Here is a 14598-nt window from a genome sequence, read left to right as displayed (position 1 = left end):
CTCCAGCAGCTAGGAGTTGCAATCCTTCTATGCTTTCTCCTGTTTTAGTGAAGTTAATTAACCCCCTGTGCCCACTTGGGAAGTGTTACCATAGCTCTGCCCTCCATGGAAGCTGGGATGCAGAGCAGGTGCTGGGAGTTCTCCCTGGGAGAGCTTTGGTCCCCACTGGGTGCAGGTACAGGCTGTGTGAGTCCGGCTTGGTGGGTCCTAGTGACATTCCTGGTGACAGGCATGGGGGGTGGCTGATGGTTTCATCTCTCCACTTGTGCTGGGGATGCGTGTGCCAATGCAGCCTCATCCAAAGACCCTGACATTTGTGGAGTAGTGATGGATCCGAAGTAGCTCCCACCCAAACTGGAGTAGTGCCTGGATGGTGTGGATTGCTGGGAGTAGGACACAGGGGACTCGACAGCAAAGGGAAAGGCTGTTTATGGCAATAACTGGGATTTGGCTACGGTAGTCATTCTGGCTGTGCTGGCTCTGGGCCCAGGCTCTGTCCTACCAGAGTGGGTCTGCAGCACCCTCTGGGCTGGGGGACAGGGGATGAGAGTGTTGGGGTAAACCTCTGCTCTGGGCTGGAGGATGTGGACTGGGAGTGGGATGAGCGGGACAAATGGAATTAGTGGGATGAGCAAGTGGGATACGCAGGATGAGTGGGGCAAGTGGAAGGAGTGGGATGAGCCATTGAATGGGATGAGCCATTGAGTGGGATGAGTGGGTTGAGCTGGATGAAAGGAACAAGCAGGGTGAGTGGGATGAGTGGGATGGGCAGGACAAGTGGGACAAGCAGTTGAGTGGGATGAGCCATCAAATGGAGTGAGTTGGATGAACTGGATCAATATAGTGAATAGGCTGGGATGAGTGGGAGATGCAGTTTAGCAGGATGAGTGGGATAAGTGGAATGTGTGTGATGTCCTTCCTAGCCCACCCTCACTCTCTCTACCTTCTTGCTAGGCTACAAACCCTCCTGCCAGCATCTGCTGCTGTCTCCTTGTCTTTGCAGTATCTTCTTTTAGCTCCTGCAGCTTTCCCCTCACTGTTTCAGGGATGGACCTGTATTCCCAGCCCTAATAAAGCCACCAACCATGTCCAGCTGCCACCTGTCCCTCCCAACACCAAGAATGCCACTGACACGTGATGCCCCAAGCAGACCCAAGGGACCCGCTCAGGCTCTGCCCCATCTTCCCCCGCCCCAGGGGAGCCACTGTGGAGGATCCGATGGGACAGAGGAATGGAGGACAGCCACCTGGCTGAGGCCTGGCTGTATTCTACAGTGCATGTGTCTCCAGTGTGAGTAAGTGACTGGAGATGCGGCCCTGTTGGAATAACATCCAGTGCCAATGTCTTCAGCTGGAAGCACCCTCACCACCAGCCACGCTCCCAGTGCCACTTGGATCTGGCCCCGTGGCCAAGTATGCTCCCAGGGTGGGTAGGTGGCATGGCCCTGCAAGGGGCTGCTGTCCTGGATGGGGTCATGGAGTGCATGACAGTCCCCAGGAATGGAGCCTGGAGCCACCTGGAAAAGCTGGGACCAGAGGAAGAGCAAATCCCAACACCATTATTCAGTGTCTGGTTCTGAGCATCTACTATTTCCATCATTCTTATCCCAGTCTCCCAGACAAGGGCTGGAGGCAGGAGCAGAGCTGGGAGGGTCACACCAGGGAAGCCCCTGTGCCCCCCAACTTTTCCAGGTGTCCATCCTAACACCTCTGCCTCTCCATGGGGTTGTAATCCCCAGATGAGCTTTAATCCATCTCCTTGCCCTATTTTTCTTCTCACTGGTGCTTTATGGCATGGCTAGCACTAAGGGCAGTGTGGCTCAGTGCCAAAGCCTCCTCTCCCTTTTCGGGGACCTCCCACCTCCCCACATGATGGATATTGGCCAACACAGGAGGGTTTGGCTCCAAAAAAGGCACCAGGCACACTGGAGGCCACTGCTAGGGGTCTGGGAGCAGAAGGACCCGTGCCATGGCAGGGGTCAGAGAGGGTGGGTGCTGCAGTGCCCTTCTCCATGGTATCAACCCCCAGTAAGGCCCTGCTCTGCTCTTGTCTCTCTGCAGGATGCTCTGCTGAGCCTGGGTGCTGCGCTTGATGCCGCCACCCTGCGTGATGCCCTCCGCCATGCCCTTGTCACCCTGCTGCCCGCTGTGGTAGGTGGGGGATGCATCTGCATCCCCTGGGGGACTGGGAGGAATGTGGAGCGGAGCATCCTCCTTGGGTGGGTGGGGATTATGGGGTTGCTGAGACTCCCTGGATTGGGGGAAACCCTGGAGGGAGTAGAGAGTGGATTATCTGCTGGTTAATGCTGGGGTTCAGCCTGGGGTGGTGTCTCTTTACCCCCAGCCCACTGCAGAGTTCTCTCCCTATATGGGCCACCTGTCACCACCAGGGTGCTGCTGGTGGCCCTGGTGCTCATGGTGGTCCCTGGGTGCTGGTGACCCTGTGGGTGCTGGTGGCTCTGATCCTGGTGACCCTGATGCTGGTGGTGGCTGGGCATTGTGCCAGTGCCATTCCATGGGGCCCCCCAGCCATGGCTGGGTGTGAATGGGGCACACGTGTACAGGTACGTGTGCACACCTGCGCATGACTCTGTGCGTGGGCAGGGCTGCATTTGTGAATGTGTGCATGTGCAACCGTGGGTGTGCACACGCGTTTATGCACACGTGCGGCTGCGCTCGCATGTTTGCACACACGCGTGCTGCCCCTCTCCCCCAGGAGCATGTCTATATCTACCTGCTGGATGGGGACACACGCCTGCTCTGCGATGACCCCCCCCATGAGCTGCCGCCCAACGGGAAGCTCAGGTGAGCTCGGCTGCCTCCCCAGCCTGGGCAAGGATGGGCACACAAGTGGGGCCCAGCTGGTGTGCATGAACAGGTGTGTCTATGGAAGGCAGGAGGGTTTCCATCCTTCTCCCCATCTCCATCCTCATTGCATCTCCATACTTGTGGCCATCTGCTTTCCCTTCCCATCCTCTTCTTCATCCTGGATGTGCACACGTGCACAGGGGCTATGTGTGTGCACAAGGGCTATGTGTATGTGCAGGGACACACATGTTGGCACAGGGGCGTTGTGTGTGCAGGAAGACACACATTTGTGTCCAGGGACTGTGCATGCGTGCAGGGACGCACAAATGCACACGTGTTGCACAGTCCTTGAGCCAGTCCCTGTCCCATGGGTGTCTCTGCCCAGGAGGTTGCCCCTTCCTGGGGGTTGACCTTCCCAGATGCCCTTCCCAGGGGGTACTCAAAGTATCCCTGTCCCCACAGAGATGCTGTGCAGAAGCAGAAGCGGCTGGAATGTGGGGGGCTGCTCCCTGCCGAGCTCCCTGGCCGGCACCTGGGACCCCTGGCAGCGCCCCTGGCCCCTGGCACACAAGGTGGGAGCTGTGGGAAGGATGCTCTCAGTGGACACATATGGGGGTATGGGCGTGGGGCTGGGTGGTAGGTAGGCAGACGGAGGGACAGGGAGGGGGGTTGAGATGTGAATGGATGGATGGATGGATGGATGGATGGATGGATGGATGGATGGATGGATGGATGGTCCATGGGTGGTCAGAGGCAGTGGCTGAGACAACAGTGTGTGGGTGAGTGATGGATGCATAGACAGGTGGGTAGAAACAGGATGGAGGCATGAGGGACAGGTGGGCACTGGGACTGAGGGGTGTTCTCAGGGACAACAAAGCAGAGAGGTGGGCAGATGGATAATGGGCAGATGGGAGGATGGATAGATGGCTGGCTGACTGGCTGGCTAGCTGGGTGGCTCATGACACATCAGGATATAATGGGGTCATGCACCCCAAGAGCTGAGTTCCACAGCTCTGGGCTGTCCCTGGGGCCCACCTGGGACCAACACTCTCTTGCTTGCAGTGCTCATCATCCCGCTGGTGGACAAAAACAGTGGGAATGTGGTATGCGTCATCCTGGTGAGTGCAGAAACATGGGAAGGGCTCTGGGGGCAGGGCCTGGACATGAGGATGCTGACATCACTCCTGCTCCAGGTACACTGTGGCCAGCTGAGTGACTCAGATGAGCAGAACCTGCGTGCATTAGAGAGACATGTGAGTGACTCCTTCTGAACTGTGGACCTGCCACCTGGGGACCTTCCACCCTTTCCCTCAGCCCTGCTGTTCCTTGTCCCTTCTGCCGAACCTTGCAGGCCCTGGTGGCATTCCGGCGCCTGCAAGCCCTGCAGAAGTTGCAGCCCTGGCCCCAGGTCAGCCTCTCCACCAGCTCCTCCCAGACGTCTCTGGCCAAGCCTGAGAAGGCACCTGACAGCAGCTATAGTGACCTGGACTGCAAGATCCTACAGCTCTGTGGTAAGTGGGGGGACACTGGGAAGAGTGGGGTGTGTGGGAAGGGTGAAACCATGCTCAGCCCCTCACAGCACTGTGACCCTCATACAGGTGAGCTGTATGACCTGGATGCCGCCTCGCTGCAGCTCAAGGTTATCAACTACGTGAGTAGCTGCTCCACCAGCCCCCTGTCCCCATCTGCCCCCAGCCCCAGGACACACCAGGGAGCCCTGTTTTATTTCAAAACAAGAAAATTCCCCAAAGCCAAGAAAAGCCTCAAGCATCAGCTGTGGAGTCATCAGTAGTGACCAGAGTGAGCAGCCTAGTAACAACCATCAATAATTTCCAGAGTTAACAGTGCCACTGTTAACTCGCCAAAAACTCCTTGAGAGAACATGCAGGTTCTTCTCCTGCTCTCTATCATTCTGTACCTTAGTATGACCCTCAGTAGTGTCCAGAGTGAACAGCCTTCCCCTTGCCATCAGTAGTCTCCAGAGTGAACCTGCTCAGTCACGGGGAGGAGGTTCTGGGGAGGGGCACATAGTCCTCTATGGCATGTGTGGGTGCCTAGGGCTCAGGGAGGCAGAGGAGGGGCTGGATTCTACCTGGGGAGTGCTTGGGGCCTGCTGGGCTGCTGACCCTCCCGTTACTCCCCAGCTGAAGCAGGAGACCCAGTCTCTGTGCTGCTGCCTCCTGCTCGTCTCTGAGGACAACCACCAGCTCTTTTGCCAGGTAGGTGCCACTGGGCCAGTCCCCCAAGCCTGACCCTCACAGAGGATTACAGGACACCCCCTGACATGGTGTCTTCCTCATGGGCACCCCCTCCTTCCCATCTTTTCCAGGTGGTGGGGGACCGTGTCCTGGATGAGGAAATCAGCTTTTCAGTGAGTAAGGGGAGGTGGTGAGGGGTTGGGAGGTCAGGGGGGTGGGCAATGGGTGCTGTGCACTAACACGTTCCCTTTTCCCGCAGCTTACCTTTGGGCGCCTGGGGCAGGTGGTGGAGGATAAGAAGCCCATCACCTTGAAGGACATCAGTGAGGTGGGTACCAGCTGTGTGTACCTTCCACACCTGGGAACATGGGTGTCACCCCAGTGTCCCATGGGGCTTCATGGAGTGCACCAGGCATTCCAGCCCCATCTTGCCTCTCCCTGCAGGAGGAGCACAAGCAGCTGAGCAGCATGCTGGGCTGCGAGGTCACCTCCATGCTTTGTGTCCCTGTCATTAGCCGGGCCACCTCCCAGGTGGTGGCACTGGCCTGCGCCTTCAACAAACTGAGTGGGGAGAGGTGAGCAGCGTTTTGGCTGGGACTCTCTGTGGGGCTGCACCCCCTCACTTTTGGGGTGCTGGAGCATTATCGCCATGGAGAAGGGGGGGGACCAATAGGGACGGACAACTGAGGTGTGCCCCCGCCAGCTACACAGACACGGACGAGCACAAGATCCAGCACTGCTTCTGCTACACTTCCACAGTGCTCACAAGCACTCTGGCCTTCCAGAAGGAGCAGAAGCTCAAGTGCGAGTGCCAGGTGAGTAAGTGCAGGGCTGTGCCACATGCGTGTGTGTGTCCCATCTTGCACTGGTCACTAATAGTATTCTCTCTGTCCCCTCAGGCCCTGCTGCAGGTGGCCAAGAACCTCTTCACCCACTTGGGTAGGTGCACTGGAGACTACCCATGGTGAGATAGTGGAATGGGGAGTGGATGACCACCCCCCACCCCCAGCCCTGGAGGGTGGTAGCAATGGAGTCTCTGTCCCCAGCCAGAGAGAACCTTGTCCCCTTATTGGGGAATGGTAACAGAAGGGTGATATGAGCTGGCACAGAACCTGGCATGCACTGATACTGCATGGCTGCATCCATGCATTTAGCCTGACCACAGAGCTCTTAGAAACACGTGTGCACATGTGCAGCTGCGTGTCTGCACTGCTGCACACACACATGTGCTGCTCACACGTACACATGCCCCACACAGCCCGCATCCCTCTGTGCCCCCCCAGACTTCCAGCCAGGACCCTGAGCTAAACACTCCCCCCTGCTTTCATTGCATGAGTGGAGAATGAGGGGGCAGTGCTGCCTGGCTGGGGGGCCCTGACCCTTCACTGCTACCCCTGCAGATGATGTCTCTGTCCTGCTGCAGGAGATCATTACGGAGGCCCGGAACCTCAGCAATGCTGAGATGTGAGTGGTGGTGGTGGAGCACGTGGGTGAGGGGACACGGGGGGACACTGAGCTCCCCTGTGGGTGAGAATGGCAGCGGTGTGTCTTGCAGATGCTCTGTGTTCCTGCTGGACCGGCTCAGTCACGAGCTGGTGGCCAAGGTGTTTGATGGTGGAGTGGTGGATGACGAGGTGAGCACAGGATGGAGTTGGGGAGCCTGGGGTTGTGTCCCTCCCCACAGGCCTTGCTGGTGATCCTCTTCCCCTGCCCACAGAGCTACGAGATCCGCATCCCCGCAGACCAGGGCATCGCTGGGCACGTGGCCACCACTGGCAAGATCCTGAACATCAAGGATGCCTACTCTCACCCGCTCTTCTACCGTGGGGTGGATGACAGCACCGGCTTCCGCACCCGCAACATCCTTTGCTTCCCCATCAAGAATGAGAGCCAGGGTGAGGGAGTGATGGGGGCACACTGGGAAGAGGGGGGCACAGGTCTGGCCCAGCAGGTGTCAGAATCAGCACATGGTGGTTTGGTCACCCGTCATGTGGACATTGTCCCCAGCATGCAGGCACGGGCACAGCATCATTCCCAGCCTGTGGGCATGAATCCTGTTCAAGCACAGGGGCACAATCCTGGCTCAGCACTGTCCCCAGCCCATGGGCACCATTCTGTCCCCAGACCATGGGCACCATTCTGTTCCTAGCTCGTATGTAGAGCACTGCCCAGCACATGGGCATGACCCTGTCCCAGTCCCATGGTCACAGTCCTGTTCCCAGAATCAGGGCAGCATTCTGTCCCATGAATATGGGCATGGTCCTGTCCTGACCCTTGGGCTCAGTGCTGTCTCCTGGCACAAGGGCACAGTTCCTGGGTGTGGTCCTGTCCCCCTGCAGACATACACAGCATTGACCCCAACACATGGACGTGATCTTGTCCTAGTCCATGGGCTCAGCATGGTCCCTGGACATGATCCTGTCCCCCTACAGACATTCAGCACTGTCCCCCAGCCCATGGCCATGATTCTGTCCCAGCCCATGGGCACAGGACTGTCCTGGAGCACATAGGCATGATCATGTACCCTGCATGTGGGCATGATCCTGTCCACCAACACATGAGCACAGGACTGTCCCTGGGCACGAGCCTGTCCCAGCCCCTGGGCACCACACTGTCCCCAGAATGTGGGTGTCATGCTGTCCCCAGCCCATAGGCACAGCAGTGTCCCTGCTACTTGGGCACAACCCTGCCCGAAGCCCATGGACACAGTGCTGTCCCCAGCATACAGACATGACCCGTTCCCAGCACAAGGGCCTGATACCCCTGCTGTCCCCCCTCTGCTCCAGAGGTCATCGGGGTGGCCGAGCTGGTCAACAAGATCAATGGCCCTTGGTTCAGCAAGTTCGACGAGGACCTAGCCACTGCCTTCTCCATCTACTGCGGCATCAGCATTGCCCACGTATGTGCTGGGGGGTCCTCTACTTGGAGGAGGTCACACACAAAGTGGGCTCCCAGCTCTGCCACAGCACAGAGGGATGGGGGGATGTGTGTGTATGGTCCCCATTCCTTGGGGACAAGTGGTGGTGGCCATGGGATGGGAAGGGAACTCATGGGCACAAAGATGTGCTGTGGTGCCAGGGTGGGCTTGGGGGTGCTGGAGGGTGTCTGCCCACCCGCAGCACTCCCATACCCTGATCCTGCCCCACAGTCCCTGCTGTACAAGAAGGTGAATGAGGCACAGTACCGAAGCCACCTGGCCAATGAGATGATGATGTACCACATGAAGGTGAGGTAGCATGAGGACAGGGACAGGAATGGGGACCCCCGCTGCCAGCATGGTGCCCCCACACTTTATCCCAAGGTGGTCACACAGTTGGGTGGTGGTGATACCCCAGGGCTCTCTGCTCTCACTGTGGTTCATGTGGCCTGTGGGACACCTGGTGACCTGGCCGCAGTGTGGGTCACTGGCTATGGCTCCCGCAGGTGTCTGATGATGAGTACACCAAACTCCTGAGCGAGGGCATCCAGCCTGTGTCCACCATTGACCCCAACTTTGCCAGCTTCACCTACACACCACGCTCACTGCCTGAGGATGACACCTCCATGGTGAGGAATATGGGATAACTCTCAACTGCCACCATCCCCTGCCTGGCTTCGGTTAGGTCATATATCCCAACCCTGGGGTGCTGGGGTGTTGGGGTGAAGGGATGTGGTTGCACCACTGAGCATCTTCCTGCTGAGCAGGGACAGGGGTGAATTGTGGGGGACCTTGCTGGGCATTGTCATCCCATGCCACCCACCCTATCCCCTCTGCCAGGCCATCCTGAGCATGCTGCAAGACATGAATTTCATCAACAACTACAAGATGGACCGTCAGACACTTACCAGGTGAGTCCCTATCCCTGTCCACTTTCTCTGTCTCCATCCTCATGTCCATCCCCATCCACATCACCATCCACCTACCTCATCCCCTCCATCTCCTTCCCCATCCCTGTCCCCACCCATGTCCCTGTCCCCATCCACATCCTCATCACTGTCCACCTTCTCTGTCCCCTGTCTGTATCCCTATCCCTATGCCCATCCCCATGACGATAACTGTCTACCTTCTCTGTTCCTATTCCACTCCCATGACTCATCCCCAGCCCTTCCCCATCCCATCCTCATCTTCATCCCCATCCCCATGCCTGTGCCTGCCTGGTGGACACCTGGCAAGGTGGAGGTCCCTGTGGGGTGAGACCCACCCGGCATGGCTTTGCCCCTGTCCAGGTTCTGCCTGATGGTAAAGAAGGGGTACCGTGACCCTCCCTACCACAACTGGATGCACGCCTTCTCCGTCTCCCACTTCTGCTACCTGCTCTACAAGAACCTGGAGCTCGTTAACTACCTGGAGTAAGGCCAGGTGCTATCCCTGCCCCTGATCTCCAACCCCTGGCCTGGCTGGGGTGCTCCCTGCTCTCCTGCCTGTCTCAGTTTCCCTCCTGCCCCTCCCCAGAGACATCGAGATCTTTGCCCTCTTCATCTCCTGCATGTGCCATGACCTGGACCACAGAGGAACAAATAACTCCTTCCAGGTGGCCTCGGTGAGCCGAGCCCAGAGCTGGGATGGGCAAGGGGAAAGAGAGGTATGGGGACAGCTGTGGGGGCCTTCACCCCCATAGTTCCATCATTCTGGGTGCTCTACCTTGCAGAAATCGGTCCTGGCCGCGCTCTACAGTTCAGAGGGCTCCGTCATGGAGGTGAGATCTCCCAGCTCTCCCATTGCCCATCTCTCCTGGGTTCTGGCTGCGTGGCAGCATCCTTGCCTGATCCCTGCCTGCTTTCACGGTCCTGGCTTCTCCCACAGAGGCATCACTTTGCCCAAGCCATTGCTATCCTCAACAGCCAAGGCTGCAACATCTTTGACCACTTCTCCAGAAAGGTGAGCCCCCCCACCCAAACACCTCTCTCATGCCACCTCCTGCCCATGCTGAGCCCCTGCATCCTCTCCAGTCCTCCTGCTCCCCATCCCTGGATCCTAGGGGATGTGGGAGCTGGCAGGGGCACAGAGCTGGTCATGGCATCTGCCTTGCCCACAGGACTACCAGCGCATGCTGGACTTGATGCGGGACATCATCTTGGCCACTGACCTGGCCCACCACCTCCGCATCTTCAAGGATCTCCAGAAAATGGCAGAAGGTGAAGATCCTCGATGGAGATTGGGATTGGGATTTGAGGGGTGGTAGGAACTCATCCCACCAAGGCTGGGAGGTGGCACAGGAGGTTCTTATGTCAGGGGTGACAAGGGTTGGGACCTGACACAGAAGGTTCTGGCTGTCCCTAAAGTGCTCACATGTGGCTTGATGGGGGCTATGGATCTCTGTCCTGAGCCCCACATCCCAACCCCGGCCCCACACTCTGCCCACAGTGGGATATGACCCCAAGAACAAGCAGCACCGCAGCCTGCTGCTCTGCCTGCTCATGACCTCCTGTGACCTGTCTGACCAGACCAAGGGCTGGAAGACCACCAGGAAGATTGCAGTGAGTGCCACACCATGGAGTTAAACCCCTGAATGCCACCTCACAATCCACCTAGGCCACCTGCATGTCCCCAGGCACACACCTGCCCCTCATGGAGTGGGTTCCTCCATGCAGGACCCTGGACCATGCAGAACCCAGTCCCTCCAAGCCAGACCGTATCCCTGCTTGATTCAGAGCTGTGGGGAGGGGTCTGGAGGGCAGTGGGGATGGGGGATCATCCCAGGCTGTACGCCCTGTGCTGACACCTGTCTCTTGCAGGAGCTGATCTACAAGGAGTTCTTCTCCCAGGGTGACCTGGTAGGTACCACCTGGCAGGGTTGGGCTTGGCCAATGCTCCTAGACAGCACCAATGGGATGAGGGGTGTGGGCAGTGAGCAGAGAGGTCTTGCCTGGGAATGGGGGGAAAGCACCACTGGCACTGACCCCCCCCCCTTGCCACCCATGCAGGAGAAAGCCATGGGGAACAGCCCGCTTGAGATGATGGACCGGGAGAAAGCCTACATCCCCGAGCTGCAGATCAGCTTCATGGAGCACATTGCCATGCCCATCTACAAGTGAGCCCCAGTGCTGGCGCTGGGATGGGGAGGACCCCCTGCCACCCCCACCTCCCCTAGGGTGGGATCGGGTGCTGTGTGTGGCAAGTCTTGCAGATGTTGGGGGGTGTTCCAAGCAGTGGGGATGGGGGTTGCACTCAACTAAGGGGGCTGCATTGAAGTAAGGGGTGCAGCCCTGTGCTGATGGAATGCATCCCCCACTCCCCAGATTGCTGCAGGATCTCTTCCCCAAGGCAGCGGAGCTCTACGAGCGGGTGGCCAGCAACCGGGAGCAGTGGACCAAGGTCTCCCACAAATTCACCATCCGGGGGTTGCCCAGTAACAACTCCCTGGACTTTCTGGATGAGGAATATGACCCACAGGCCCCTGACCCCCAGCTCAATGGCTGCCTGGAACCTGAGGTGGGGCAGCCCCCCGAGGCTGGGGCCGAGTGAAGAAGGCAATGGGGGGGTCACAGCCATGGCTGGGCTGGGAGCATCCCCAAGCCTCATCCCCCAGCTTATGGGGAGGAGGTTTGGGGGGATATCAGTGAATCTGGACTACCACGGCAAGGGCTGTGTGCTGCCAGCAGCCACCACTGGTCCTTCCCCACCACTGGGTGACTATCTCCTCCCTCCGGGGCAGGTCTTCAGGTGTCCCGTCCACCCGGTAGTCCGTGGGACACTGCCTTGGTGGCTGGGAGCACCAAGGGACACAGTGGGGCTGGGGGATGGATGTGCTTTAAGCTGCCTTAAGACTGCAGGTCCTGTCCCCATGGGGTGACAATGATGTCCTCGGTGGAAGCACCCATAGGGGGGTCGGTCACCATGACATGGGTGTGCATGGGTTAGCAGGACAGAGGGGGATGGTGTGGGGCAGGATGGCGAGGATGGCAGTGGGAGAACTGTGGGGTGGCTGTAGAGCGTATGGGGAGTATTGCCACGGACCATAGATCAGGTCCACGGAAGAAGGTTGGCTCCAGCTGGAGGAGGGAAGAGACACCAGAGTGGGATGGCCACGGCCATGGCGCCTGCATTCCCTGCTGGGATCCACACTAGAGAACCAGCTGCAGCCTCTCCCTAGCAGCTGCTGAGCATCCATTGGCTAAAAGCCCCACCACTCTACGACCCCTGAACCCACTTACCCATGGAAGGGCTCATATCTCTCACACAGCCCAGTCCCATGCAACCACACAACCACATCCCCTACAAGGGCTACACACTTGCCAAGGCTGGGGGTCCTGCTGCTGGTTTGCATGCACAGGGGAGACTGTGCTCTCCAGGGGGTCCATCTGGTCCCATACATCACCTTCACCTTCTGGTCCCATACATGTCCTTGCCATAGGTAGAGGAACATAGGTGTTCTCTGAGGTGCCCACCTGGGAGCCTCCTCACTGCAAGCAGCTTCTGTGGTGACCATGTTGTGAGCATCCCTAGCTCACAGTGGCTTCACAACTCCTGCCATGCCAACCTCTGTGCATGGATCCTGCTGACATTTTGGGATCCTTCCGGTCTTTCAGACCACTGGAAATGAACCTCAATGGTCTCCTGTGGTCCCTCTGGTCCTGCAGACCACCATGCATTGACCCTGCTATTTTCCTGTGGTCCCTCCAGTCCTATGTGGCACCATGCATGGATGCTGTTGGTCTACCATGGTTGATCTGGTCATGCATGGACCCTGGTGTTTTCCCATGACTCCCTTCTTGTCCTGACTGCCATGCATGCACCCCACCAATCTCCTGTGGTTTTTCTGGTCCTGCGAACCTCCGTGCATGGACCCCAATGCTCTCCTCTGTGTCCTACAGACCACTGTGCATGGACCCTGCTGGCCTTCCTGTGGTCTCTCCAGTCCCACAACCCAACCCACGTGGACCCTCTCACTCCCAGGGGCTCCACCAGCCTCCAGGGTCCGACCAGCTGTATGTGATCCTGGGCTCTATCACCCCAGCCAAAGCCACTTGAAACACCCATGAGCAGGGGAACTGCAGTGAGCAGCTTGTCCTGCTGGGGCAGAGCTGAAGAGGGAGCTGGGGCTGAGTGGGTGTGCTCAGCACTGAGGGATTAGGGTGCACTGAGCCTGCATCATCCAGCTTGTGGGGGTTGGATGAGTCCACCATACCAGGGAAAGGTGATGGGAGCAGCATGGTAAAATTCCAACACTGCTGGCATTGGTGTTGGTTGTGTTGGGATCAAGAGTGCACATGGGGCCGTTTGCCGCGCCATCCCCACTCCTCTGCAGTAATCCATGGCACCATCCCAAGTGGTGCCACAGTAGGTCCCTCCTGGATTTGGGCTGCACGGTGGCTGCTTCTCTCCTTGGCTTGTCTGTAAGTGATGACTTGCCTGTGTTCTCGGGATACCTGGAGCGCGTGTCTGCAAGAGCAATGGGAGACCTCAACGCTGAGCTGCTCCACGTGGCTGAAGTGACCTGAATTCCTTTTGCCTTACCTACTCGGAGATGCCTTTAGTGAGATGCTTTGCCCAAACCCTGGTGGGACCCACCTGGTGACTGAGCCTGTCTGCTGGCCCATGGTTTTGCCTCCAAGACCCCCTTAAGCCCTTCCCCCCCTCCCCACACTGCCATAGGGGTGGGGATGGTCCCAGAAGGCAGCAAACCCCCAAGCTGCAAGAGAAGGACAGCAGCTCCGTCCCTGTCGTGACATTGGCACAGCCCTGGTACCAATGTGCCAGTGCGTACAGGTGTTCAAAGACAGTCCCTGCATCCCAGTGCCGATCCAGGGATGCCTGACGATGCACAGATCTCTCCATCCAATAGATGTGGGGGTGGCCTGCACTTGGGTTCTGCATCCTGGGTACCACACCATGGTGGGGGCACACAGGGATGCCCTTTTCCCAGCTGTATCCTACTTTTCTAGCCCCTGCTACTGGTGTGTGTAGGTAGTCAATGCTTTCCCAGCTCCTGCCCCTGTATATACCCCTCTGGATACTGAGGAGTGCAGCTCACACCCAGCCCAGCTCACCCATGAGTGTGCACAGGCGTGCGTGGGTGTGCAAACCTCCTCCAGCTTTTCTGTCCTTCTGTCTTGCGGCACTGGTTGTTCTGGACTCCAATGGAGCCTAAGGAGGAGATGACTTCTCTTTCTTCCTCTCCTCCTCCTTTTCTTATTCTCCTTCTTTCCATCCTCCTCCTCCTTCTCCTCTTCCTTCTCCTCCCCCTACTGTTTCTCCTCCTCCTGCTCCTTCTTTATTATTATTTCTCTTTTTTTGGTGGGTTTTGGTTTTCCTAAATAAATTTCATATGTCAACCTTCCCGTGACAGGTTGGTGGGCGGCCTTGTTGGGGTCTGGGGAGCTCCAATTAAAACTTATGAACACCAAAATCACCTTCAGGGGGAGAATCCAGTTTGGGCCGTGTACCTCTGACTCCCAAGGAAGCTCCAGCCCCTCCTTGGATGTTCCACTCTCGCGGAATGCTCCAATGCACCAGGATTCACTGATCACCTCTGAGTGCTCCAGCTGCTCTAATCCCTTCCTGTGCCCTGTTCCCTCCTGAAATGTTCCTGAACCCCAGGATACTCTTTTCATCTCTATCTGCTAGGTTGGGGCCTGCCCAAGCCTGGACAGGAGCCATGCTGGGACCCATC

At 58.0% G+C, this 14598-nt stretch overlaps 1 protein-coding gene across 1 annotated transcript; it reads left to right on the top strand.

The window, feature by feature from the left end:
- The first annotated feature begins 1259 nt into the window (after window positions 1-1259).
- Window positions 1260-14271, top strand: PDE2A (phosphodiesterase 2A). Its single transcript, XM_038145222.1, has 29 exons — window positions 1260-2150; window positions 2716-2804; window positions 3270-3379; window positions 3870-3925; window positions 4001-4060; window positions 4159-4318; window positions 4406-4458; window positions 4952-5026; window positions 5137-5178; window positions 5265-5333; window positions 5450-5580; window positions 5709-5820; window positions 5905-5944; window positions 6406-6469; window positions 6561-6639; window positions 6723-6900; window positions 7792-7904; window positions 8154-8231; window positions 8429-8551; window positions 8763-8833; window positions 9212-9334; window positions 9438-9525; window positions 9634-9681; window positions 9789-9863; window positions 10021-10120; window positions 10350-10462; window positions 10721-10759; window positions 10910-11016; window positions 11225-14271. Exons 1-29 carry the CDS (start codon window positions 1794-1796, stop codon window positions 11448-11450), a joined length of 2979 nt encoding a protein of 992 aa, XP_038001150.1. The 5' UTR covers window positions 1260-1793; the 3' UTR covers window positions 11451-14271.
- Window positions 14272-14598: the final 327 nt, after the last annotated feature.

Source organism: Motacilla alba, chromosome 1 (genome assembly GCF_015832195.1).
Source record: "Motacilla alba alba isolate MOTALB_02 chromosome 1, Motacilla_alba_V1.0_pri, whole genome shotgun sequence".
NCBI lineage: Eukaryota > Metazoa > Chordata > Aves > Passeriformes > Motacillidae > Motacilla > Motacilla alba.
The sequence above is the reverse complement of the archived record's forward strand: the minus strand, read 5'-3'. Positions and strand labels throughout refer to the sequence as shown.